At 44.0% G+C, this 27,755-nt stretch overlaps 1 protein-coding gene across 1 annotated transcript; it reads right to left on the bottom strand.

Moving 5' to 3' along the window:
* Positions 1-128: 128 nt before the first annotated feature.
* Positions 129-27,587, bottom strand: COG4 (component of oligomeric golgi complex 4). Its single transcript, XM_019455323.2, has 19 exons — positions 27,398-27,587; positions 24,871-24,953; positions 23,601-23,715; positions 21,687-21,861; positions 20,751-20,944; positions 18,467-18,572; positions 17,790-17,947; positions 16,998-17,056; positions 13,216-13,349; positions 11,566-11,684; positions 10,838-11,004; positions 9,883-10,048; positions 5,964-6,026; positions 2,978-3,094; positions 2,304-2,396; positions 1,662-1,745; positions 1,324-1,425; positions 919-1,047; positions 129-700 (listed from the first exon to the last, which is right to left on the bottom strand). The coding sequence occupies exons 1-19, from the start codon at positions 27,563-27,565 to the stop codon at positions 566-568; spliced, it is 2,367 nt and encodes a 788-aa protein (XP_019310868.1). The 5' UTR covers positions 27,566-27,587; the 3' UTR covers positions 129-565.
* Positions 27,588-27,755: the final 168 nt, after the last annotated feature.

Raw genomic sequence — 27,755 nt, 5'->3', positions numbered from 1 at the left:
TGGGTGTGCGCCACTCTGGGTGCGGGAGGAGGCTGAGGCTTTAGGCTTTTGTCTGCACATTTCAGTGCAACTGGTAGACCTGTCTTGCCCTATAGCATCTAACCCTCTCTGGAAATAGCACACTGGCATTATCACCAAGGAGTGTCTTTATTCAGCATGAGCATAAACATCATAGCCTCTCCTTGGGAGTAAACCTAATTCCCCAGGTCCCCAGATATACCCAAGTCCTTTAGGGCTGGCATGGAGGCAGCTCGTTTGCTGTAGTGTCTAAGGATGAGAGAATGACCACCCGTGCAGAAGGTTGGCCTGCCTTGGCTTTCCCATGTAGGTAAGAGCCCAGGGGGATTCATTTCTCCTGGTGGGGAGAGACTGCCTGCAAAGCACCACCGAGACAGGTCTGAGTGCAGACAGCAGAGTGAATTGAGCCTTGTTTCCTGCTGCCTGCAGTGGAACAGTCGGGCTGTCAGAGCTCCTCAAGCCAGACATCCTTGCTCAGCTTCTTGGCTGTGGCCACTCAGGGAATGGGCCCTGAAGTATGACGGACCAGGTGGGCTCCCCCTGGCAGCTACAGACGCAGCCTTTTGATGTCCTCGCTGCGGAAGTCCATGCGCAGAGCCAGCACCTGGCGTACTTCAGCAGGGGTGAGGCGCCATGTCAGTGGGCCAGAGTTGGCACCCCAGTAATCTAGGATCTCAGTGACCTGTGGGGAAGAACACAGAAAGTCAGCAATTAGAGGCTATCCTGAGAGAAGGCCTTGGGCTCCACCAGAGACAGAGCAGGGGTGCCTAGGAAGAAGGTGCTCTGCAGGGCTGGACTGATGGTGGAGGCTTGGTGTGAAGAGGTAGAGAGGGATCCAGATTTTGTTTCTGCCTCTTCCCAGTCACCTATCCCTTGCTAGGCCCGGAGAGCTGCACATACCCGCTCCAGATTGAGGATTGTGGCCATCTGGGAGAGCCGGGCAAACTTGTCTCGGATGGTCCAGGTGGTCACTGTGGTAAGGTAGGCAATGAGTGACCTCAGCTCCTTATCAAACTGCAGACCGCCCAACTGCAAGGGAACGCAAGCTCACTCAGTGTTCAAGGCCTGGCCCTCCAGCCACATGGAACCTGCCCCTAGTTTTCCTCAGTGATGGGCTGCAAGGCAGCTGGACCTCATGTGGTGCCTCAGTCAGCTCCAAGGCCTCAGAAGCCAGGGAAGGTTCGGGTCTGGATATGCAGGGCTTGCGGACGGCAGACAGAGGGAATGCAAGTCCTAGGGTGGCAGGACTTGTCTTCCTCAGAAGAAAAACAACAGAGCTGGGGACCTGTGCTTGCTGGACCTTACCCGGTTAAAGGTGGATTTCAGCACCACTCTCTCCAACTCGACGGCAACAAGGCTGGTCATGAGGCTGGTCAGGCTGTCATAGATGACTGGGGACAGGCTTGCCTGCACACAGAGGCTAGACATTAGCGGGAGTCCTACCTAAGCCGCTCTGCCTATATAGGACTCTTCAGTAGGGAGAGGGGGGCACAGTTACAGGAGGCCATCGGGGAGTGTGTCTACAGGCCGGGGCTTGGAAGAGTTTTCAGAGTTCCCAGTAGGAGTGTGATGAGAAGACAAAGGCTGTCGATTTGGGCAGAGGTGGGTAATTCCATAACCTGGTCCCTAGAGCCTCTGCTCACCTTGAACTCTGCCATTTGTTGCTCCAGGTTAAGGATGAACTGTTGTACCCAAGGATCATTTGCCTCATAGTCATTGAATTCTTCCTGTTGTCAAGAAACAAGCTGGGTCACTGGGGGCCTCTCCAAAAAGTACCATGCACCCCACCCTGCTTTCACCCCTTTAGGAAAACAGAGGAAGAGGTCTTGTAGCTTCTGACTCATTCAGCTAAAAAGCAGCATGGACGCCCAAGCCAGCATATACTGTTGCTACTGCTTTATCATACTTCTGACCAGCAAATGGCTCTGGGCTGCAGCAGTGGTCCACACAACATGGTAAAGCTCCCGGCATTTTGTTTCCTTTTGTATCTTGTGTTCTACAGGAATGACATCATTAGGCTAGAAAATAAAGCTCCGAAGTCTATCGTAGGTGGGACAGAAAGCCTCAATAAAAGAGGACATATCAGGTCATGGCAAACTCCCTTTAGGTGTCTTTCAGAGCTCTTCTAAGTGCAGGAATAACCTGCTTACTGGGAAGAACCTAGTCTTTGAGGGTGAGGGAAGTGGGCCAGAGAAGCATGTAGGGTCTGGTCTGTTGAGACAGCTCTGCTGCCCTCCAGCTGGGGGTTGGGAGAATGAGGGGTAATCCTGGGCCTGATGGCTGACCTCCTCGATGTTGTGGGAGACAGATAAGAAGGTGTTGATCCAAGGCTGCACCTGTGGCTTGATGGCTGTGCTGTTTAACTCCGTCAGCCCTTCCTGCGGGACAAGGCAGAGATGCGTCAGTCACAAAAGGCACATGTACCTACCCCTTCCCTTCTGCTCCATCCATCCCTTGACCACCAGGGCACTCTTCCAGTTCGCAGGCTTTCCTGCGGGCCTGTCCAAAGTCTAAAAGAGATAATGCTAATAAAAGAGGTCAGAAACAACATGTTCATTTCCAGATCTGTGCCAATTCAGGTCCAGGTCATGGGACTGGTTTGGCAAACTCAACAGAAGAGACTTCTGAGTGCCTGGTACTAGGCAGCACCTTTGGTTAAGGCCAAGCAGTGGGTCCAAGTAACCAAGTGGTTCCATTTCCTCTGAGCACCTTTCTGGGCTCTTGGCACTGTGGGGGCCAAGTGGAGACTCAAGAGGACCAGAATGCTGGCTTGTCAGCATGACAACGGCTGAAAAATCTTCAGTCTTCAAGGGACTCACATGAGTTCAGTTTCTTGCATGCTACTCTCTCATTCCTCCTTGTTTCTTTATATATATGGAACCCATAATAAACCAGTAACAATATGCTCAGAGCAACACTCAGGCACAGGATTCAGTCAGCAACTGATCCTGGGGCTTACCTGCAAGAGGTCTCGGAATTTGTTGGACACGGCAGCCAAGTCAGAAAGGCAGCTGTCAAATTTGGCCTGGGCCTGCTCCCCTCCAATGCCCTGGCTGAACAGCTTGGTGCAGTCACTCTAGGAGAGAACACCTAGCTATCAGGCTTCCCAACATGGATGGGCCATGTGGGTGCCTGGAGGGTGAAGAGGATGCCCCATGTACAACCAGCCATTTCTCCAACTTCAGCTTTCTCTAAGAGCAGCTATGGTTGATCCTAGGCAACAGTCCTCGAGAGGTTGCAGAAAACAAGCGGCTAGCCACTTGACTCCCATTTCCCCCTTGGTAATATGAGAGTATTGGTAACAGGGGGTGTGAATAAGAAACACAAAAACCAGAAGATTTTTCGTACCTTTAGAGTCAGACATTCCTAGCTTCAAATCCTGGCTTAGCTACATATTGACTGAGTGACCTTGGTCAAGTGATTTAAAGCTTCTGAGCTTCAATTTCCCTGTTTAAAAAGTGGGAACACAAATCCTTGTCCCCATGGTAGTTGGAAGAGTTGAATGCACAAAGTGCTTAGCTCAGTTCCTGTCAAGTAGTAGACACTAAGGAGATGCTAGCTTTTATTATAGGTTCTGTTTTTTAAATAACTTGGTCTGGCTGCCCAAGGGAGATCATCATGATCACAGCTAAGATTTAAATGCTTACTGTATGCCAGGCCCTGTTTAAAGCATTTAACTTTTATCAATTAAAGTACCTATCTTATGAAGTAGGTACTATTACTATCCCTTTGTATAGATGAGGAAACCGAGACACAGAGAAGTTAATAATTTATCTAACACCACACAACAATTAAGTCATGGAGCTAGGATTCAAGCTGGGATTCTGGCTCCAGAGTTCCTGTTCCCAATCCCCACACGATAGCCTAGGAGTAGAGAATGCACAGGGGGAGCTGCTTGAAACTTACCACGTTTTGCTTTGCCAGGAACTGCCTGAATTTCTTGTAGTCTCCTCAGAAATTTGTGCTGTTTTGGCCACAGCAGGAGGAGCAGTGTGGAAGAGTTGCAAAGGGACTGATACAGCAGGCAGAAGCCCTCAGTTACACAGCAGCTACAGTATACACTATCTTTACCTAGCCTTTTATTTTTTTCTTTTTTTTTTTTTAATGTTTATTTATTTTTGAGACAGAGAGAGACAGAGCATGAACGGGGGAGGGTCAGACAGAGAGGGAGACACAGAATCTGGAGCAGGCTCCAGGCTCTGAGCTGTCAGCACAGAGCCCGACGCGGGGCTCGAACTCACGGACCGTGAGATCATGACCTGAGCGAAGTCGGACGCTTAACCGACTGAGCCACCCAGGCGCCCCTTTACCTAGCCTTTTAAACTCATCTGTAAAATGGACATCACACCACCTGACCTATCTCAAAGGGCTGCTAGTGGGATTCAGAAAGGATACCTGCAAATGCAAATCTAAGTTGGGTAGAATTTATGGCAATTGTTTTTTCAGCTCTTTGCTATCCTTTTTTTACTTGGCTAATTCTACCGGCTCAGTTCTCAATTTCTAACATTTCCCAAAATATTCCTTCAAAATCCAATATTCGAACGTAAAGGATAAAGTCTGGAATACAATCTAAGGTGACATGACTTAACAATAACAGCCACTCTGCTGAACACATACCATGTGACAGATCCTGTGCTTTTGGTACTTTGTAAGTAGCACTCTTACTTTATTCCCTTTTAAGGCCTTTCTGGTGTAAGTTCCTCATCTGGTCCGGTTTTCAGTACTACTGTAAACTCCCACCTGACTGCTCTCCCTGCACCTCCTTTAGGAAGCCCGCCAGTTACAAGGACTTCTCCCCCTGTGCTGGGTCCTGGCCTCTGCAGGCTGCTCAGCCCTAGAGCTGCCACTTATCATCAGCCTGTGCCTCTGCAGCACTGTATCTTCCTTGAAATAAGGGTCTGCTGAGGCAGCAGGACCCCGGCTTCCCTCCTCTCCCAGAGGCAGAGTTTGAGACTGGGGCAGAGTTGGGCTCTTCGTTTTCTAACACTTAACAAAGTGATTGCTCCATGCTGCTATTTATAACTGTTAATACAATTATGAACTACCACCGCATGCGTCTCACATAGCTCATGTTTTATATTACTACATTCATTTTTTACAACTCTGTGAGGCAGAGATCATTCTTCCTGTTTATACATGAAGATGCTGAGGCTCAGGGAGGTAGAGAACTTGCCTCATGCCACACAGCTGGTCAGTGGTCCAGCAGAGACATGAACTTAGGGGGATCTGACTTCTAAGCCCAATCAATTTCCAACACACTATGCAGCCTTCCTTTAAAAAAATGGTAACTGGGGCGCCTGGGTGGCTCAGTCGGTTAAGCGGCCGACTTCAGCTCAGGTCACGATCTCGCGGTCCGTGAGTTCGAGCCCCGCGTCGGGCTCTGGGCTGATGGCTCGGAGCCTGGAGCCTGCTTCCGATTCTGTGTCTCCCTCTCTCTCTGCCCCTCCCCCGTTCATGCTCTGTCTTTCTCTGTCTCAAAAATAAATAAAACGTTAAAAAAAAAAAATTAAAAAAATGGTAACTGCAACAGCTTTGTACAGGGTTTGGCAAACCCTATTTCATCTTAATTTCCTAACATTTTTTTGAGGACTTTATCATTTTTTTAAGTGCTTTCAACCCTTTTTTAGTTAGGCCCCCCAGTAAACCCTAATTAGGGCAGGAAGAAGATCTGTTTTGTAGATGAGAGTCCCCAAGCTCAGGGAGCTAAGGGACTTATCTGAGGTCACAGGCCAAGTATGTGCCACAAGTGCTAATTTAAATCCTCATCTTCCAGCTTGTGGGTCAGAGGTCCTCCCATGTTGATCCCCTCGAGTGCTCTAAAGGAAGGCTGGCTCAATGCCAGCGAATGCACAGGCCCTACCAGAACAAGCGCGTAGGAACCCCTCTCACAGGGAGGCCTGGAGAAGCTGCAGCTACTGAAAACTCATAGGCTATTTTCTTCATACCTCCAGAGTCTTCTTCAATGTGGAGATGTTCTCACTGCAGACTTCCACGTTGTTCAGGGTCACCTGGGAGGTAAGGACAGAGAATGTGACCCACTGCTCACTGGTGTTTGTACCCACTCCAGTGCCAGACTGGCTGACAGCTGTAATCTTGAGGCCCAGAGGAGGGCTAAGGAACACCCACAGCAATGGCATCAGGTATGGTGCTCAGGTCTTGGATTGGGCAGAATAGTGAACCGGGCTCGCCCTTTCTCCTGTGCCTGACATTAAGGCAGGAGAGTCATCTGATCTTAGGGGTAGTGACCCAAGGTTTCAGATCTTTTTGCTCCATGTTTTGGCACACACATCTGGGAGAAGTCCTGTGACTTAAAGCCCAGGTCAGTGAGGCAAAGACTGACATTCATTTAAGAAATGCTTCCTGGGGCGCCTGGGTGGCTCAGTCAGTTAAGTGTCTGACTTTGGCTCAGGTCATGACCTCATGGTTTCTGAGTTCGAGCCCCGCGTCAGGCTCTGTGCTGACAAGCTCGGAGCCTGGAGCCTGCTTCAGATTCTGCATCTCCTTCTCTCTCTGCCTCTCCCCGGCTCACATCTGTCTCTGTCTCTCTCAAAGATAAGTAAAGATTAAAAAAAATAAAAAATAAAAAAATGCTTCCTGAAATCCACCCTCTCATAGGGTCCACAATTCCAGAAGGGAAGTCAGGTAAGAAATATCAGATAAAGATAAACACCATGCAGAAAAATAAAGCAGGGTGAGTGGACAGAAAGTGAAAGGCCACAGAGCTAAAGCCAGGAATAGAGTCAGGTCTCCCTCCTCTCAGCCAAGAGCTCCTTCTTTCATAACTCTATTGCCTTATAAGCTTGATACAGAAATACCAATCATAAAAAGCAGCATGTGACAAAAGTGATGATGGAGGCACCAATTGCTATGGTCATTTAGAGGAAAGAAACATTTTGCTCTAAGGCATTCAAGGAAAGCTCCATGGCTGAATTGTAACTGAGATGAACTTTATTCAGATCAAAAAGTCTGGAGTAATTCTGACAGATGAGGGTGAGTACATTTCTCCACTCCTATCAGTCTTTCTATAGGGCACTGTCCTGTTTGCTATTTTCTTAATGGTATTTAGGATTATCCAGTATCATTTTGTTTGTTTCTTGTTTGCCTTTCCCACTAGAATGAGGGCTCCATGAAGGCAGGGATCTATTCTGTTCTCTTTAGAACTGTATCTTCAGTTTTAACACTGCCCAAAAGAACTTTCTTGATGATGGAAATATTCTAAATCTGAACTGTCCAGTATAGTAGCCCCTAGTCATCTATGGCTACTGAGCATTTGAAATGTGGTTAGTGCAACTCAGGAACTGGATTTTTGGTTTAAACTTAAATTTAAATAGCCAACTCTGTCTACTGGCTACCCTATTGGGCAATGTAGCTCCAGAACCTAGAACAGTGCCTGATATATAAAAGTTTCTCAAATAAATATCTGTTGACTGAATGAGTAAATAAATGTGTTCTGAAGAAGGGAGAACATACACAGTTGCAGAGTGGCAGAAAACCCCAAAAAGTATTTGGGAATAAGCAGAGTCAGTACACGGATATGTGCAGAAAAACAGCAAGAGTTTGTAAAGCTGCAGAGGCGAGTGCAGTCAGACTGGGACTTGGGTGCTATGCTCTCCTGTGGACAACGGGTTGGCACTGAGGGTTATGTAAAACAGGTGAATGCCATACGAGCACAGCTGTGACTTCAGAATACTAAGTATTACTTCTAGAGGCTGTGCAGAGCAGGAATCAGAAAGTATGAGAGGATCATACTGTCTCTGAACTGGTGTGCTGGTGGCATGACCATGAAGGCAGGGATGAGGTAGGGAGGAGCCTATTTTCAAAAAGATGAGTCAGGAACTTCAGGATTTGAGAGTAAAAGAAGAATTCGAGAACCCCAGGGATTGAGACTAGGATGGCCCTCCTGTGTTCCCTAGAGTGCTTCCCTCATCAGTGTCCTGCAGCTAATCGTGAAAGATCATGCTGCTGACAGTGCTGCTAAGGCCGCTTCCATCGGGGAGGGATAAGACTTAAAGCCTTTCATTAGCATGCCACAACACAAGGCTGCTAACATCACAAGCTTCCAGAGAAATAAGTGTACTGTGATGACAGCTCAAGGATGAGGGCCACAACTTAAATGTTTCCAAAGCATTTAGGGGCATAAGAAAAATCTATCATAAAGGGAAAATGGATTTGGGTTCAAGAGGTATCGATTTCAAAGCTTCCTTGTACTGACAGTCCTTGTAAGCATGGATTCACTGGGCTTATCCCCAGCTCATGGCGAATGATCTGTCAACACCGTTGGGGAATTCATCTTGACAGCCAAATGAATCAAGGTGACATAAGAAATGAGTGCTGCAGTGGGAGCGATGACATTTTAAGTACTTGGCGTCAGGAAAACTAGAAATCTGTCACTAACCATTTAGCATCACCTTTCATGTTGGCCTTATCTTTTGGGCCCTCAAACAATGAAGCTGTGCATGGCAGCCGAGAATGTGCAAAAGCACAGCAGCCAGTGTAATGGGGACTTGCGGGGCCAAGTGGAGGAAAATATCCTGCGCTAGAGGGGTAGGATAAGTGAGGCTCAGAGGCTGTCAACAAACCACCAAGCAAAGATGCAAAGCTAGGAGTCGTTTCTGAGTAGAGAAATGAAAGAATAAAAGTAAGTTCTGTAGAAAATGAAATAACAGAACGCAAACAAAATGAAAAATTTAAGTCAGTTCATGATCAAATGAAGCTGGTTGCCAAACATTTTGACAAAGGTCTCCAAAGGTGTATTTCAGAGGTAATAATTTCTTGGAGCTGATCCTCTTTTTTGGCAACAACCAGGACATTCCAGATCAACAGAACCCATGCTCAGGGAAAATATTTTCAGTGACAGGAAGTGAGTGAGGCTGCCTAAACAGCAGTCTGAGGACCAGTTCCTATGGGTTTCCTTGCACAGGTAGGTAGATATTGGTATGTTTAGGCTTCTGTCTCTGAGAACAATAGCTGTTAACACTTTTGGGGTCACAGACCTTTTAAGAATCTGATAAAAGCCAAGGACCCTGTTTCTAGAAAAAAAAAAAGTATACATTTAGCATCCAACCCCAAGGTGCTCAGAGACCCCATCTGTGGACTACTGATGGAGAGCTCTGCTATTGGATGTCTCCTTCAGGCTCTGTACCCCAGGAGCCAAGATGGCTCTGGCCAATGTGGGGGTGGAGCGGAATGCCAAGACAGCACATGCCAGAAAGGGCTGAGCCAGAATACAGCTGTATTCCTTTTGGCTCATCACAGACTGGCTGTTAACCTTGCATAAATCCCTTCATCCTTTCATGTTTCTTTCTTCCCAGCTATCACACACCTGGTAAAACTCACTGCTTCATTTTGTGTCATTCCGGGTAGCTAAGGGCTTTAAAAAAGGTCATCTTTCTGAGGATGTTGAAAGCCTAAGAAGTTTGCTAGGAAAAGAGCCCTGGTAGGTCTAAATGATCAGTCCCCACCCATGTTGTGGGACTGGCCTTACAGAAGTGGTCTGGAAGCTTGGCACAGATATTACAGTTGGCTCTGTAGCAGGTGCAAACCAAGCATGATACTGAGTGGAGCCCCTGAACAGCTTCGTAGTCCTCTTGGGAATGAGCACTTGGGAGAGCTGAGTTGCAAGGTGCCCAGCCTTCTAGGCAAGGAACAGTTCATGTCCTGCGTTGGGCTGCTCAGAAATAGGTCCCGACTTAAGAAATGGTTTCAGAACCTTCTAAGAGGAGCTTTCCTTAAAGAGGAATTTTCCTTCTATACAGACACTGGAGGAAAAGTTTCCCGTTGAAGGCCAATTATACTGTGGCTTAGAGGTCATAGTTTAAACTCTTGAAATAAACCAACCAGCTCCTGACCTATAGGGCTACCTACCAGGAAGGACAGCTTGGCCTCGTCAGTGCTCTCAATGCCTTTTGTGTCAAATTTGCCTTGCTGGAGGCTGCTGTGCATGATGTTCACAGCACTCGTCACCCCGCGCTGGATGTCCTGTAAGGTGGTGGCTGGGAAGCCCATCCGCAGCTTGTTACACAAAACATCCCTGTGGGTGCAGAATGGCATATAGAGACTGACAGCATTCAATCTGGCTTCCAGGACCACAGGACCAGAGGGCCCATGACCCTAACCCAGCAGCATGGCCTGCTCTTTTGGGGGATTAACCAATCCTTGAGACGATAATAGGAAAACTTGAGCATCCAGGGTATGAGAGAGACCCAACAACCCATTAATGGCACTGATGTGACAAGAACATACAGAGAAGACTGGCCAATTCTTTATTCCCTGCGAGGCTCCCAGTTATTAGCATTGAGCTCCAACAGACTCAAGAGGAGGCAGTACAGCTTAGTGAAAGGCAGTACCATACAAGTAGTTAGAGAACAGGTTTGGGGAGTCAGTTCTGGACTCTTCTATATTCCATCATTTATGAGCTGTATGATCTGAGTCCCAGTTTTCTCATGTAAAAGAGGGCTAATGGTTGTTATCAAGACTGAATAAGAGCAAGAAATTCGAATAGTGGCTGGCCTGTAGCAATGGTAACTATGATTACTTTATTACAACTATTGCCTTCAACTGAGATGCCTATTCTCTTTCCTAGGTCTGAGGGCCAGTAACCCCTCCAATCCAGTCCAGGGAGCACAGACTTGGCCTGTAAGGTATCTGGCTGCTATACAGCTGTCTGAAGTCAGGGGTATTGTGCTATGGATAGAAGCTCATATCCTATATAGCACTGAACTGGAATCACATGGAAAAAAGGGAAGCTACATAGGCTTAGAAATCAGTCACAACTAGGAGCTTTTTGCTTCCTAGAAAGTAGAAAGGGAGTCAACTGTACCTGAAGTCAGACTCCAGCTCTGTGGTGGCAAGGTTGATCATGGCACAGAGACAGTCGATGCTGGAGCTAGACAGAGCCCGCCCAATGCACTTCTTAACAATGTAGAAGACATCATCCACCATGCTGGATGTCAACTGGCCCTTCTCATAGGTGTCCAGAGCCACAGCCTAACCAAAAGGCAAAGCAGCCAGTAAGAGCTCCAGTTCTGCACACCACTGTTCTAGATAGTTCTGGAACATGCTCTGGCTTTGCTCCCTTTTCTATAGCTTGTCCTTGTTTCTCCCAACATGGCTTACTCTAGTTATATCTTGGTGTCAATTTTCCTTGTCAAAATAGCTTATTTCCCTACTGATGACTATGTTAGGAAATTAAGTACTTAGGGACTTTGCCCTGGGGACATCTGTTAACTGGGATGTAAGACATCAGGAGAGGCCCTTCTTTCCCGAGTTTCCTCACCCACATACCTCAAAGAAGGCAGGGCACAAGTAGGCTCCCTGAGGAGCTAAGTTGTTGTTTTGTGAGCCCTGGAAAACACATCCAGCCGGGTCTTTGGAGAGCATGACAACCCCAAAGATGACCTCTTAACCATACAAAGTGGTACTGCTCAGTCAGCACCCAAGGATATTCTCAAAGCAGGACTAGGAAATGCGACATGCCTTGGCCATTTCTTTCAGCCCGGCTTCTTGGACACGAAGCCCCATTTCCAAGGGATGTGTCCTCTGTCCTACCTTATTGACAGTCTCCCTCATGAAGTACTCCTCCATGGTAATATATAAACCAATTAGCTCTTGCATGGTACAGCTCAATAGGCAGTTATTGAGGAGTTTGTCCAGACACTTCTGGTGCTCTAGGGGACAGCCAAGAAAGAAATACTCACTTTTCTTCCCTAAGTCAAAAATACCAACTGTTTTCATTTTCCCGCATTCCTTTCTAGTCTTTGTTCCCAATCTGTACATAATTTACATAGTTATAATCATGGTACAGATACAATTTTGTATTCTGCTTTAAACCATTTTATCATATACTCCTGAAACTAATGTAACATTGTGTTGTCAACTACACTCAAATACAAAAAATGAAAAAAAGATAATATCATAAATATTTTCACAGTTTCTATATAGCTTATTTTTCTTTTAGCTTATTTTTAATGGCCGTATGATATTTTATCAGGTAGATAGTCCACATTTTAATTTTTTAAATGTTTATTTATTTGGGGGAGAGAGAGAGTGAACACAAGGTGAGGAGGGGGCAGAGAGAGAGATAGGGAGAAGATCCCAAGCAGGCTCTGTGCTGTCAGAGCAGAACCTGATGTGGGGCTTCATCTCACGAACATGAGATCATGACCTGAACCAAAATCAAGAGTCAGATGCTTAACTGAGCCACCCAGGCACTCCAGTCCACATTTTTTTTTTAATGTTTATGCATTTATTTTTGAGAGAGAAAGAGAGAGAGCGAGTGAGTGAAAGCAAGGGGAGGAAGGGCAGAGAGTGGGAAACAGAATCCCAATCAGGCTCTGAGCTGTGAGCACAGAGCCCAATAAGGGGCTCTAACTCAGGAACCATGAGATCATGACTGGAGCCGAAATCAAGAGTTGGCCGCTGCTCAACCAACTGAGTCACCCAGGCCCCCTGCCCCAGTCCATTTTTTAAACTCTATTTTTAGGGGTGCCTGGGTGGCTCAGTTGGTTGAGCAGCCAATTCTTGATTTTAGCTCTAGTCATGATGTCATGGTTCTTGAGTTTTGAGCCCTGAGTAGGATTCCTGGCTGATGGCTTGGATGGAGCCTGCCTGGGATTCTGTCTCCTGCTCTCTCTGCCCCTCCCCCACCCATGCTTGCACTCTCTCTCAAAATAAATTAAAAAAAAAATGAACTCTATTTTTAGACACACAGATTATTTCTAAATGTTTTGTCATTATTAGAGAACATAGTAATTGGAGATTATAGTGAATTTTTTTTTAAGATTTTATTTTTTAAGTAATCTCTATACCCATTGTTGGGCTCAAACTCACAACCCCAAGTTCAAGAGTTGCATGCTCTTCTGACTGAGCCAGCCAGGCGCCCCATGTCACTGATCTAAATTAAACACCAATCCCTAACTCAGAGTTGGTGAGGCAACGTGGTGTAGAGAAAAGATTAGAAGAAAATAATTTAACCATTCTGGGTATTAGCTTTCCTCACCTGTAAAATGAGTAAAAGGCTTCAAAGATCCTGTCCATTCCTTAACATTTAGTTAAGTCTAGCTTTCCTAGTTTGCCCACAGACCTCAGATGCTAAGAAGCCCTAGTTACTTCCTTGTTAAGAGATCGGTGGCTTAACTATCAGAAAACAGTGCCAATTCTGTCCCAGCCCTCCCAGAAAATATGGGAAACACGTCTTACCTTGCTTTACTTCTTCTGAGGCCATGGAGTCCCCTACCTCAAAATCAGAGCTGATCCTCTTCCTGAGGAAACGTAAATACAGCTCACTGCGGGCATTCATTAGGGTGACCTCAGTCAGGATAGGGTCCAGTTCCCTGAGATACATGGAGCAGAAGGAATAAGCAGGAAGACACTGGATTCCCTTAGATTTAAGAGATACAGGGCAAAGAGTCCCAAACTCCCTCTTCCACTGGGCCCAGAAGGGTTAGCTCTGCTAGATGGTCATCCTGGTCTGCTGGCCCAATTATAATCAGAGACAGCTGTCAACCACATATTCCACTTACCCGTTTCACCTGAACCATTCACCTACAAAAATGCTGTCAGGGCTAAATAAGAGACTGGGAGGTATATTTTTGTCAGTGGTTTGAATAAAAATGATCTATGCCTCACATGAAAGGAACCACAACTTCCCATCCTCTTATTTAGCTGTGGTGGGATTTCAGGCTAAACCATTAACCTGTGTCCCACACCCATTCACCTACCCAGATGAAGAGCCAAAACAATCTTTTTTTTCCTTTTAATGTTTGTTTATTTTTGAGAAAGAGAGAGTATGAGTGGGGGAGGGGCAGAGAGAGGGAGACACAGAATCTGAAGCAGGCTCCAGGCTCTGAGCTGTTAGCACAGAGCCTGATGCAGGGCTTGAACTCACGAACTGTGAAATTATGACCTGAACCGAAGTCAGACTCTTAACCGACTGAGCCACCCAGGTGCCCCGAGCCAAAATAATCTTGAATAAAATAACAAAATTGAGGGATACCTGAGTGGCTCAGTGGGTTAAGTGTCCAACTCTTGATTTTAGCTCAGGTCATGATCTCATGGGTTTATGAGTTGAGCCTGTATTGCAAGGAGCCTGCTTGGCTCTCTCGTTCTGTTCATCCCCTGTTCTCGCTTGCTCTCTCTCAAAATAAACAAATAAACTTAAAAAAATTATTTTTTTAAAGTTTCTTTTTTTTTAATGTTTATTTTTGAGAGAGAGAGAGAGAGAGAGAGAGAGATCAAGCATGGGTCGGGGAGGGGCAGAGAGACAGAGGATCTGAAGTGGGCTCCGTGCTGACTGCAGAGAGCCCAACACAGGGCTTGAACTCACAAACCGCGAGATCATGACCGGAGCCGAAGTTGGATGCGTAACCAACCGAGCCACCCAGGTGCCCCTATTATTATTATTTTTTTGAAATAGGCTCTATGCCCCACGTGGAGCCCAACATGGGGCTTGAACTCACAACCCTGCGACTGAGACTTGAACTGAGATCAAGAGTCAGATGTTTAACCAAATGAGCCACCCAGGCACCCCTGATGAGTGATTTTTTAAAAATGTTTATTTATTTTTGACAGAGAGAGAGAGAGAGCATGAGCAGGGGAGGGGCAGAGAGGGAGACACAGAATCTGAAGCAGGCTCCAGGCTCCGAGCTGTCAACACAGAGCCTGATGCAGGGCTTGAACCCACGCACTGTGAGATCATGACCTGAGCCAAAGTCAGAGGCTTAACCGACTGAGCCACCCAGACGCCCCTGATTTTTTTACGTTTGTTTATTTATTTTGAGAGAGACAGCATGAGCAGGGGAGAGAGAGAGAGAGAGAGAGAGAGAGAGAGAGAGAGAGAGAAAATCCCAAGTAGGCTGTCAGCACAGAGCCTGACATGGGGCTCAATCTCATGAACGAGGAGTTCACAACCTGGGCCAAAATCAAGAGTTGGATGCTTAACTGACAGCCACCCAAGCACTCTGAGTGACTTTTTTTAATGTTTATTTTTTCGGAGAGAGAGAGAGAGAGCACGTGTGCAAGCATGTGCCTGGGGGAGGGGCAGAGAGAAAGGAGGACAGAGGATCTGAAGTGGGCTCTGTGCTGACAGCAGAGAGCCCAATGCAGGGTTCAAATCCATGAACTATGTATGATATCATGACTTGAGCTGAAGCCAAACACTTAACAGACTGAGCCAACCAGGTGCCCCTAAAAAAATTATTAAAAAAAAATAATAACAAAGTTGAAGGACTCACACTTCCCAATTTCAAAGCTTACTACAAGGCTACAGCAATGAAGACAGTGTGGTAGTGGCATAAAGATAGGCCTACAGTTTAGATGAGAGTCCAGAAATCTTCACATTTATGATCAATTGATCTCCAACAAGAGTGCTCAGACAATTCAGTAAGAATAGTCTTTTCAACAAATTGTGCTGGGATGACTGATATCCACATTAAAAAGAATGAAGTTGAACCCCTCCTTCACATCATATACATATGTTAACTCATTTTCCATACTAAACTCCAAGAGATCTTTTCAAAACATATATCTGGTCATACTGTAATCACATGATTTCCATAGCGCTTAGGATACAGGACTCTGAATGGCCTGACTCTAAGAACAACCTCTCTGGATTCATCTCATACCAGGCTCTCCCCAACTCTTTGCATTTCAACTACACTGCTCTTCTTTCCCTGCTCTACCTGGAACACTCTTCACCTATTTCTATTTACCCTTTTTCAAGTTTATTTATTCTGAGAGAGAGCATGACAAGGGCAGGGAGAGAGGGAGAGAGAGAATCCCAACAGGCTCTACAGCGACAGTGCACAGCCTGATGCGGGGCTCAAACCTGAGAGTCTGCAAGACCATGAACTGAGCTGAGACCAAGAGTCAGATGCTTAACTGACTGAGCCACCCAGGTGCCCCTTATTTCTATTTACTCTTAAGGTCTCAGATCTAAGGTCATTTCCTCAGAGATTTTTCCTTGAATTTCATCAGCTTAGGTTACATCCCTTTATTATATGCTTTCCTGCACCATACACTTAGTAGATAATATTGATTAACAACATGAACTCTAGAGTCTGCTTGGATTCTGTTCCTGACTGCCATCTTCTCACTGTATGACTGTCAGCAAGTCACTTAACCTCTTCAGGCTTTGGTCTCCTCATCTATAAAAAATGTTTATGGATTAAATCTGTGATCCTCAAATGAAGGGATTTTACCCCCCACCCTCCACCCCTGAGACATCTGGCAGTGTCTAGTGACATCACACTATCAGTATCTCGTGGGTGGAGGCCAAGGACACTACTAAACATCTTACAGTGAAGAACACAGTCCTCTATAACAAGGTATTATCCAGCCAAAATGCCAATAGTACAGAGGCTGAGAAACCCTGGAATAAATGACTGAATATTTGTTAAGTGCTTAGAACAATGTATACCATATAGTGAATACCATATACGTGTTAGCTATTATTATCTGTCTACTTTAGACTACAGACACCACAAATAAAGAATTATGTTGGGTTTGCTTACTTTGCTTGCTGCCACCTTCATACTACCAAACATGAGTGCGTGGCACCTAATGTGTACTCAGTAAAAATTTACTGATTGAATACATTTTTATAATGTTTGGATTTTCTTTTAATGATTATATATTACTTTTATTTATTTTTTTAAATGTCTATTTATTTTGAGTGGAAGAGAGAGCGAGGAGAGGGGGGCAGAGGAAGAGAAAGAGAATCAGGCTCAGCACAGAGCCTGATGCGGGGTTCAATCTCATAAACCATGAGATCATGACTTCAGCTGAAATCAAGAGTCAGAAGCTTAACCAACTGAGCCACCCAGGTGCCCCAAGCATTTATTTCTTTTATTAGAAAATGGTAAAAGCTTGAATCATAGATAAAATATTTTTAAAACATAAACCACATTGTAACAGAGCAGTCTCTGAATGATACATGATTACCAGTTCAAACTTCTATGGGCTGAAGAAAAGAGGATTATTACCTTGGTTCTATTTTTTCTGTTGTAGAATTTCTCATCAAGTTGTTCTGGACATGTCGGAACTGCAATATACCAAAGAAATGAGAATGCTCTTCCCCACCCTCCTTACACCTACCTCTTGCTGGCCACTCTAAACTTCTGGCATAGAAGAATGTTTAAGTTTAGTTTGCTTAACAAGCAAGCCAAAAGTAGGCTATCAGAATGATGAGCCAAAGATTTACTTTTGATTTAGATGCTAATGCCCCCCCCCCCATTACTGCACTTAAAAGTGGTGTTAATAGTATTACAACCAACTACTGTCTAGTAGCATTCTAGAAATAAAATTGTATGGGCTACTCCTATTTCTAATCCTACTCTTACATCCTCTGCTCAAAGGAAAGGACAAATAAGTTTCAAAGAAAAAAAAAAAAAAGCAAGTATTACTGTTAGTACCTAAGGAACTAAGGAGAAATCTGAGACAAATTACTTGACACTTACTATGACCTTAAGAAGTAAAATTCTCCTTGTATCACCTGCACATTCTGTGTTAAGAGAGCTGGTCTAATGTTTCTGTTTTGTGTTTCTTTCACGAAGCCCTTTCTACTTCTTTCGCAATCTTGTACTAAGTTATCATCTTGATATCACCTCAAATCCAAAGTAAGCTGGTGACTGGCAAAATGCATGCCAGTTTGCATTCCGTATTTATTTTTCTACCTTCATCTTTTTTCATCCTTTCCCCTCCCCACTCCCATTTAATGTATTCAGTATTGCTGGCTAACACTGTTTCCAAACCCACCTGTGTCTTTCCCTTCTCACCTGCTGGTGGTAGTTCCTCTGCTTGATGAACTTGTCTACCACCTTCTCTACTTGTCTGTCACATTCCACCTGCAAGTATTTTATCAGGGTGTAAAGTCTCCCTGGCCCATAATATGTCTCCACTATTGGTTGGTGGGTCTCTACAATGCGGGCAATACCTAGAATGGAGAAAATGAGAGGAATGGATTCCAAATGTTCTTCCCACAAAACTAACTCCTTTCTTTTATCCAGGACTTATCTGGGGTCTAACTCAACCCTTTTAGACCTGTTTCACCACCCAAAATGAATACAGATGGTTCTTGCCAGTGCCAGGAGTTGCTAAGCAAATTTGTCTGTTAAATATGTACAACGCTTGGTAAACTAGAAGGCATTTAAGTTATATTGAGAGTTTCAGTAGAAGCATCTTTGGAAATCAGCATTACTCTCTTCCTAGTAATTCACTTAAGTACTAAATTTACTCTTAGAGTTTGGGTCTTGAGGAATAGGGAGGATCAAAACACTTGAGAGACTCTAATTTTTGCTAATCAGATACTGAATAGGAAGTTACTTCTCTGATAAATAAATACACAGCAAGCTACAGGATTAAACCGAAGGTTAGCAGGGAGAGAAGAAACACTAGGATGTGGGCATTACATAGGAAGGGCTTCAGTCTCCCTCAAGTGGAGAACGAGACTTACCTTCAAACAGAAGAGTAAGTGTGTCTGCAAAGATGACTGCAGCCCTCCGGTCACGCATGTCTGTCCCCAGCACCAACAGTAGATTCTCTTCAGCTTTACTGGCCACCTGAAAAAAGTGGAAAATCCACAGGAGTTCTCAGATCAAAGGTTGGCCTCAGTTTTCCAAAAAGATCTCCCATTGACTTTCTTTTTCCCATGTTTGCTTTGATGCTTGAAAGCCTACGCAGCACACAGGAACCTCCCAGTGGGCTCGGGGTTGTCTGGGCCTCAGGCAAGACAAAGAACTTGAACACAGTGGTAACTCTTCTTCAACTCAGAGTTGTAAATAATGCTTTCCTTTTCTTTGAAGATATGTACTGCCATTAGCCAAAGGCAGAGAGTCCCCAGTTTCACTAATCTTCTCCAAGTATAACAAAGTTATTAATGGTGCCTTTATTGAGCAGGACAAATAATCTGGGTACCACAGAAGGGATTTTTAAAGGATTAAAAATAAAAGCCATTTCTAGGCCCCAGATGGCAAAGTACTGATTAAAAAAAAGTGCCATAAAAACGGTTATGCATTTTCTTTTTAGACAGCTCCATCTTTCCCTTATTTTAATTAATTTTTTAGAATGTGTAAAACACACACACTTAAACATTCAAAAGGAATAAAGGAGTGTTCAGTGAAAAGCCGTTCTTCCTCTTACCTACTCCTCTTGGTCTCCTAAAATCTCTTCTCCAGAAATAACTGTTGTTAACCCTTTGAAAAATATCCTATGATTATACAAACCTGTATTTTTATTGCCACTTCTGTTATTTTTTGGAAAATGTTTATTTATTTTGAGGGAGAGCCTACACACACGTGGGGGAGGGGCAGAGAGAGAGAGAATACCAAGCAGGCTCCACATCGTCGCTGCAGAGCCTGATGCGGGGCTCAATCTCACCAACCCTGAGATCATAACCCAAGCTGAAATCAAGAGCTGGATACTTAACCGACTGAGCCACCAAGGTGCCCTACCACGTCTATCATTTTAAGCAGAAACAAAAGTATTTAGTCTAACTTAACTATACAGCAGAGCATGAAGTATGTCAGCATGTATGCATCTGTCTCATTTTTTTTTGTTTTTTAATTTCTAGTCGGTTTTAGTAAATGGTAGCACCCCATCACATGCCTCACCAACTCAGCGTGAGAATTTTCTAATAAAGCTTTTCTAACATTAAAACTGCTTCCTTTTGTATCATCCTAAGTTCTACCCTTGAATTGAGGGGAGAGACTGGATGGGCCCTAAGTTTCTGCGGGAAATCTAAAGTGGTACGTTCCCTCTTTGTAAGGAGATGGGACAGGAAGAGCAAGTTCTAGGCCCCAAAGAAAGGACTAACAAGCAATAAATATGTTGTTCCATCCTCATGAGGCCTGCCTGCCCTGAAAAAGGAACTACATCCTTAACCCTTAAGTGTTTCATTACTTCTTGCAGCAGAGAGTCCTAGGCTCCTCTTAGAGCCCCTACCCTCCCTCTACCACCAGCGGTAGTGAGCCAGTGCACGGCGGGCCTCAGCCATCTTGTGCATGTCATGCTTCTTCTTGATCACAGGGCCCTGGTTGTGAAAAGCCTCCAACAGCTCATGGGACAACTTCTCTGGCATCAGTACCTGCTGGTGCTTCTTCTCCTGGCACTCAGTAATCATCCACGGTCTCATTTTTCTTAATGCAGGACAGTGTTCCATTATAGAGAACTCTGGGAGATGTGGCAGAAGGCACTCTGACATATAGTTACAAACAATAACCCTCTGCATACATGCCTGCTGATATTTGCTTCTTTCCATCTAAGGTCAAGGGTAAGAAGCTGAGACTTTAACTGAAATCTGTTTCTTTTTCAGGATTTAATGATAAGTGACATCACTTGCTTCATCTCAATGTGGCTTATTTTGAGCCTCAAGCCTGGTTATGAAGTCTTAAAACAACTAACCAACAACTCTGAATGCTCTTAAAAGAAGCCAGTTCTTGGCTGACAGCTTAAAAAGTGTGATTCAACTTGTCAGAGAATTTGCATTTCAGTTTTCCTACATTTTCACCTAGTTGTTGGAAATGAATGTGCATCAATAGCAGTTTCAGCCATGACTAGTATGCAGCAGGCTGGCAACACATAAGGGTTGAATGAATGTATACATCCAGTCCTGCTACACTACAGGCAAGAGACGAAAAGGGCAAAGTGAGAAAGAATCCACAGAAACTGGATTGATATAGTGTCCAAATCTGCAGTCAGAGAACCATACCACTAACGTACCAAGCAATCGGGGGCCATACCTGCTTGCAAAGGTATTCTGAGAACTTGCTTAATCCCTCCTCATGCAGACCCAGCAGTGGGAAGATCTTGAAGAAGCGCTCCACCTGAGGCAAATCCCCTTCCTTGGTAGCAATGGCAAACTTCTCTGTTACAATGGCTTTGAGACGCTGCTCAGCTTCCTGTAGCAATTTCAGGTTGGCGTCAATCATGCTGCCTGTGCAATGGGGGGGAAATTGAGAATTAATATAAAGAATGGTACTATGTCAGGTCTATGCCACTTTGTGCACCACTATTCATTAGAAATACACAGAGAAGTTACAATCAAGTAAAAGAAATAAGATCTATGCACAAATAACTATAACAAAACACGTGTATGGTAAGTGTAATAAGAAAAGTGTGCACAAGTTACGTTTCTGATTGAATTAGAAAAGTCTTGCCAGAAATGATATCCCATCTTTTAAAGATGAGCAGGGGTTTGATATCTGAGTAAGAGGAACATAAGAGGAACATACATTCCAGACAAAGGGAATGAGAGAAGCAAAGTAACAGAAACAAAAAGATGAAGAGAAAAAAGTATATACATGTACAGTATTGCAAGTAATATACACTCTGGCATATAGAGAACTCCATATATGTGCACAATGAATGGATTCACGAGTGAATGGTACAAAACCAGGTGAGAAGGCCTAGAATACCAGGCTAAGAATTTAATTTTATGAGTAGACAATAGGGTCAAGTGGAAAGAACCCACTGATCAGAGAACAGATCTGGACTCAGTTTCCTTTTCCGTAAAATGGGAATAACAACACATACCCTAGGATGGACTACAATCTATATAGGGTCGAATACCAGACAAGGAAATTGCCTAACAGAGATCCTTTTCATGGTTTAGTTTGCCTTATTCAGATTATAGATGCTTATGACTACACTAGAAATCAACAGTTTGGGATACTTACCTTCTTTGCCCTGTCGGCTGAGCTCAATGACTGATTTGTCCAGGCACAAGTAGCGATGAATATGGGCAGCAGCCTGCTCATAATCTTCATTCCTCAAAGCAGTCTGAACTCCATCCATGCAGAACTTCAGGTCCAAGATATCATCAGCTCTCTGAATGGCTTGATAGAGACGGTTCTGCAAAAAGACTTGGTGCTTAGAAACAATGTCCTATTCTTTCAAAGACATCTCTTCAGAAGGTATGGAGATTCAGGGACAGAATCTGGTTAACCAGAAGCCCTGAACCACTACCACTCACAAAACTCTTATTGACAGATGATCAATAATACTGACAGATATCATACAATTTTATTTATGTGACCAGATCAATCATTTTAATGGAAGCAGGAACAGGGATAAACCATATTTACATTTGGCTTATGTTAAATTAATAATGGAACCAGAGTGTATTTGGTATTTTGGCAACAGGGCATTGTAAACCATGTAATAAAATAAACGAAATATATGTAAAGTATTTTTCTTTTAGAATTAAGCAAGAATTTGTTCTTAATGTTTGTTATTTTTGAGAGAGAGAGAGAGAGCGCGCGAGCGAGAGAGGGTGGGGCAGAGAAAAGGGAGACACAGAATCCAAAGCAGGCTCTGACCTGTCAGCACAAAGCACGATGAGGAGCTCGAACCCACGAACCGTGAGATCATGTCCTGAGCTGGATTCGCACGCTTAACCAACTGAGCCATTCAGGCACCCAAGCAAGAATACTTTAAAGAAACTTTAATATGTGACTTGGTCGCTGTGTGACTATAGTGTTTCATGGTAAGTTATTTTAGCAGGATCTAGACAGAGTGGGAGGAGTTATCCTATTTCATAGGGGCAAACTGAGGCTGGGAATGACGTATTCAAGAGCCCAGATCATATGCTATTCACTACTGTAGTCATCAATGATCTACGGCACTTGAAATGTGGCTAGACACACTTCACGTATGGCTAGGCCAAATTAAGATGTGTAAGACACACACTGGATTTCAAAGACTTAGTACAGAAATAAAGAAGGCAAAATACCTCACAAATAGCATTTTATAGTAACCATGTTATTTTGGACATAATGGGTTAAATAAAGCATATTATTATAATTATTTTTAGCTATTTCTGTTCTTTTAAAAAAATGTCTACTAGTGGGGCGACTGGTTGGTTCAGTTGGCAGAGCATGCAACTTTTGATCTCAGGGTTGTGAGTTCAAGCCCCATGTTGGGCACAGAACCTACTTAAAAATAAAAAAATAATAATAATAAAGTAGAGATGGTTACTATAAAATCTAAAATTACATATGTAGTTCATATTCTTTTCCAAGCTGGATACTTTTATTTCATTTTCTTGCCTGACTGCTATGGCTAGAAACTCCAGTACAGTATTGAAGAAAATCAAGAGCTAACATCCTTGTTTTATTCTTGATTTTAAGGAGAAAGCACCCAGTCTTTTACCAGTATGATGTTAGCTGTGGGTTTTTCATAGATGGCCTTTATCAGGTTGAGGAAATTCCCTTTTATTCCAAGTTTTATGAATTTATGCTTTTTCCGAGTTTATCAGATGATCATGTAGTTTTGTCCTTTATTCTATTGATATGGTAGATTATATTAACTGATTTTCAGATGTTAAAGCAACCCTGCATTCTCACTCAGTCATAGTATAATCCTTTCAATATGTTGTTATATTTGGTTTGCTGGTTTGTGGTGTTTTGAGGATTCTGAAATCTTTACTCATAAAAGGTATGGGTCTGAAGTGTTCTCTTCCTGTGCTATCTTCAGCACAATATCAGTATCTTGCATTAGATTTCTACTGAATGGTGCTGCTCTAATTTTTAATGTCGTGGCTTTTCTACTGCCCTCTACTAATTCGAACATCAGAAGTTCAATGGGATTACCTTAGCCAGGTCAAGCTGACGGACTTTGCTGGACACATTCTCAGCTAGATTGCAGGTAAAGGTGATCATTCCAGCTAGCTGCTTTGCATCTCCTTCAATCAACTGCAGGTTGGGACTGGAGACATATGTCAGCACACACATATCCATAGGGGGAGAAGGAATGAGTAAGAGATGGAAAATTTTTTGTAGATGGAGATCATGTCTTCTACTCTCTTTGTACCTCCCCACAACTTTTAGCTCAGTTCGCTCTACTCACGGCTTTTTCTTTTTCTTTCTTTTTTTTAAAGTGTATCTATTTAGCAGCGTCTGGGTGGCGCAGTTAAGTATCCAACTTCAGCTTCGATCATGATCTCATGGTTCATGAGTTTGAGCCCCGCACTGAGCTCTCTGCTGTCAGCGCAGACCCTGCTTCAGATCCTCTTCGCCTCCCCCCCATTTGCATACTTTCTCTCTCTCTAAATAAATAAATAAACTTAAAAAAAAGTTTACCTATTTATTATTTTGAGAGACAGAGAGAGCATGAGCACCCTCATGCGCATAAGTGGAGGAGGGGCAGGCAGAGAGGGAGAGAGAAGGCATCCCAAGCAGGCTTTGTACTGTCAGCACTGAGCCCAACCTGGGGTCCAAACCCATGAACTGAGAGATCATGACCTCAGCCAAAGTCAGACGTTTAACTGACTGAGACACTCAGGTACCCCTACTCACAGCTTTTTCTAAAAAGTATTTTACTGAAAACTCAGGCCAATATTAAATAAAAAATTACTCTTTATAAGTACTAAAGACACCCCTAAATAGGTACTGCTAAAGAACTAGAGAACAGATGCTTCCAATTGCTGAGTATAAAATACACTAACCAACAATCACAGAGGGTGAAGAGGTCAAAGAGCAATTTTTATGGCTAACAAATACACACAGTTTGTAAGAACAATGGTTCTCAAACTTGAAACATACATCAGAATCATATGGTATGCTTGTTAAAAGCGTGTCAGATTCCTGGGCTTCACACCCAGAGTTTCTGGTTCAAGAGGTTTTGAGTAGAACCTTGTAATTTGCATTTCCAATAAGTTTCCAAATGAGTTTTGGTACTTGTTGGTCCAAGGATACTTTGACCAGTGGATTATACCCTTAAGTGTTCATTTTACCTTGAAGTAATCCTCCTCTACACTTCAAAATCAACTGGCATTTTATTAACAGAAAGTTAGGAAAAACAGGAACTTATCCAGTGGACCTTGCTGGAATTACAGTGGCTCTTGTTGAGATGGAAACTCACCCCATCCGGTGTAGAGTGACCATTTTACTTTCAATGGTGTTTTGCTGTTCCAAAAGAGCATCCAGTTCTCTCTCTACCACTTTCTGAAAAACAGACAAGCATTTTGTCATCAGAATGGTCAGAAGGAACTTTAAAAAATTATCTAACCCAACCACTTAGCTGAAGGGTGAATCCCATTCCAAATGTCTTTCCTTTCACTAAGTTCCCCTAAGGCTTTAATGAACAATATTTCATTTTTGCAGTGATCACATTGCATAATGGTTGCTACCTTCTGTATATTTTCATTCCATTTAGCAGATGAATACCACAAAGGAAGGGAACTTTTATTCAGTATCATTATCTTAGTGCCTAATGCAGGAAAGCATTTAAAATATAATGGCTAAACAAATGAAATTTCTTAAGTGGCAGTTACAAAGAGTCTCTTCGCAGTGTACAGTGATACAATCAGTACCCGGAAAGAAGAAGTATAGAATTGTCTCAGCCAAGTTATTTACTGCATCACTGCAACTAATGTAACCTTCTTATGCTTGAGTTTCTTGATCTGTAAAATGTAAAAGTATCCTACAGGACTGTTGTGTGAGCCAAACAAGATAACAAACATAAACTGCTTAACGCAGTATGGTGGCATATTGTTCAATAATAGTCATTATTATCAGCTATGCATTTCTATTAAAATAATTCAGTAGGATCCAGAGGGAAACTTCCCTGGACAGTCATCAGACACAAATACAGAACTAATATTGTTCTGTCTGGAAGATGGACTTAAATTTCCCTTAAAAATGGACTAACTCAATGAATGCAAGCTTAGGAATGTTAACAGTACTGAATTTTATGGAGTGCCTGGGTGGCTCTCAGTTGAGAGTCCGACTCTTGGTTTTGGCTCAGGTCATGATCCCAGGGCTCTGGGATGGAGCCCTGCACGAAGCCCCGTGTTGGGCTAGGCGCCGAGTGTGGAGCCTGGTTTATTCTTTCTCTCTCTTCCTGTGCCCCTCTCCCCAACTCATGCACTCTAAAATTAAATAAATAATAAATTCTTAACACTGAATTTTATAAAGCACATCTTGCTGAAAAATGTTATCATAAACTGCTCGAGTTGGTGCAAGTTAATGTTTGAAACTATTCAAAGATATCAATAATCCCCCCTCGTTCTTGCTGAAACTGTTTGTACTCACAACCTTAATTAAAAATTTAGTTTACGGGGTGCCTGGATGGCTTAGTTGGTTAAGTCTCTGACTTCAGCTCATGTCATGATCCCGGGGTTCATGGGTTCAGAGCCCACCATCAGGCTCTGTGCTGGCAGCCTGGCACCTGCTTCACATTTTATATCCCTCTCTCTCTCTGCCCCTCCCTTGCTCACACTCTTTCTCTTGCTCTCTCTAAAAGAAACACTAAAAGTTTGGTTTGGTGGCGGGGGGGTGCCTGGGTGGCTCACTCGGTTAAGCGTCTGACTTCAGCTCAGGTCATGATCTCACGGCTTGTGGGTTTGAGCCCCGCGTGGGGCTCTGTGTTGACAGCGCAGAGCCTGGAGCCTGCTTCAGATTCTGTCTCCCTCTCTCTCTGCCCCTCCCTGGCTCGTGCTATCTCTCTCAAAAATAAATAAACATTAAAAAAAAAATTAAAGTTTGGTTTAGAGAACAGCTACTAAATGTTTATTAATTAATTAATTTAGAGATAAAGTGCAAGGGGGTGGGGAGAGAATCTCAAGCAGGCTCTACCCTCATCCCCATGACCCTGGGATGATGACCTGAGCCAAAATCTAGAGTTGATGTTCAGCTGACTCAGCCACCCAGGCGCCCGCTACTAAAACTTTAGATCAGAGCTTGGATCTCTTTCTTCTGACTGGCAAGGAACCCAAATGATATTCACAAATATACTGACAGCATCAGGTTGCCACGGAAAATGAAGGAGGCTGTAAGGAATCTTCAAGAGAATACAGTCCATCCTCCTTATTGGCCAGAAAGCAGGGGCCCGAGGGATGAAAGTCACTTGTCCAAGATTAGACAGTTGTACCTGTCTTTAAACCTCAAGCTTCCACAAAGCTGTACACTTACCGAACTACAGTTACACCCCCAAATCTTTTTCCCCAAAAATAAGTCTTAAAACGCTTCAAGTTTATTTGCAATAACTTCCTCCTTAAATATTTGAGATAACACGGTGGAAACGTTTCCTAATTTTTAAATTGCTAAGTCAACGCAAGGGAGCCTTTAGTCTTATTTTGAGAAGCGAGTTGACCTACGCTGTCAGTCTAACTACTCCGGCAGAAAAACCTACATTAAGGGCCAGGCAAATAAGTGGGGTGGGGACCAGGAGCGGAGCAGACCGCCAGGGTAACAGGGAAAACAAGCTTAGGGGCATCAGTCCAAGTGAATAGAGACGTCAGGTCCCGCCAAATACACTCAATTACACTCCTGCTTCTTCAATAAATGCTGTTTTGTTTCCCTCGGCAAAGGCACAGAGAGAACTTCCCGCAGCCCGATTTCCCGAGACTGACAAGTCCTAAGCCCATTGCCTCTGGCTAGCCCCCCACCTCCTCGCCGCAGAGCCGTTCGTATACAGCCTCCAGCTCCTGCAGCTCGGTCAGGGAGCGAATGAGCTCGGTGGAGATTTCCGAGCAGCGGCCTCCTCCCATCCCCTCAGGCGGAGAAATCCCTGACAGCTTCTGAGGGGAATCGAGGTCCGCCATCTTGTTCTCCATTTCGCGCTTCCGGCTCCGCGAGGCCCCCTCCTCGTTTGCGCGCCAGGTCTTTTGGGCTGCCCACGAAATGCCCGATAGATTTATGGTTTGTTTTGTTTTTTTAAGTCCACCTTAAAAGGTCTATTTTTTTATAGTCTCATGGGAAAAGTAACGGCCATAAGGTATGTTTAACTAATTTTTAATGCGGAGT

Source organism: Panthera pardus, unplaced genomic scaffold (assembly GCF_024362965.1).
Source record: "Panthera pardus isolate Hobbes unplaced genomic scaffold, ASM2436296v1 HiC_scaffold_19, whole genome shotgun sequence".
Classification (NCBI taxonomy): domain Eukaryota; kingdom Metazoa; phylum Chordata; class Mammalia; order Carnivora; family Felidae; genus Panthera; species Panthera pardus.
Note: the sequence above shows the minus strand (reverse complement) of the source record. Positions and strands in the feature narration are given on the sequence as shown.

What these genes read in the sequence shown, in the direction of transcription:
- COG4 (XM_019455323.2), bottom strand. Translation starts at nt 27,565, where the DNA reads ATGGAGAACAAGATGGCGGACCTCGATTCCCCTCAGAAGCTGTCAGGG. An exon ending in GTCACTCTACACCGGATGGG is followed by an intron (nt 23,716 to 24,870) that starts GTGAGTTTCCAT and finishes ATATGTCTCCAG; the next exon opens with TCCCAACCTGCAGTTGATTG. An exon ending in GTCAGCTTGACCTGGCTAAG is followed by an intron (nt 21,862 to 23,600) that starts GTAATCCCATTG and finishes GTCTTTTTGCAG; the next exon opens with AACCGTCTCTATCAAGCCAT.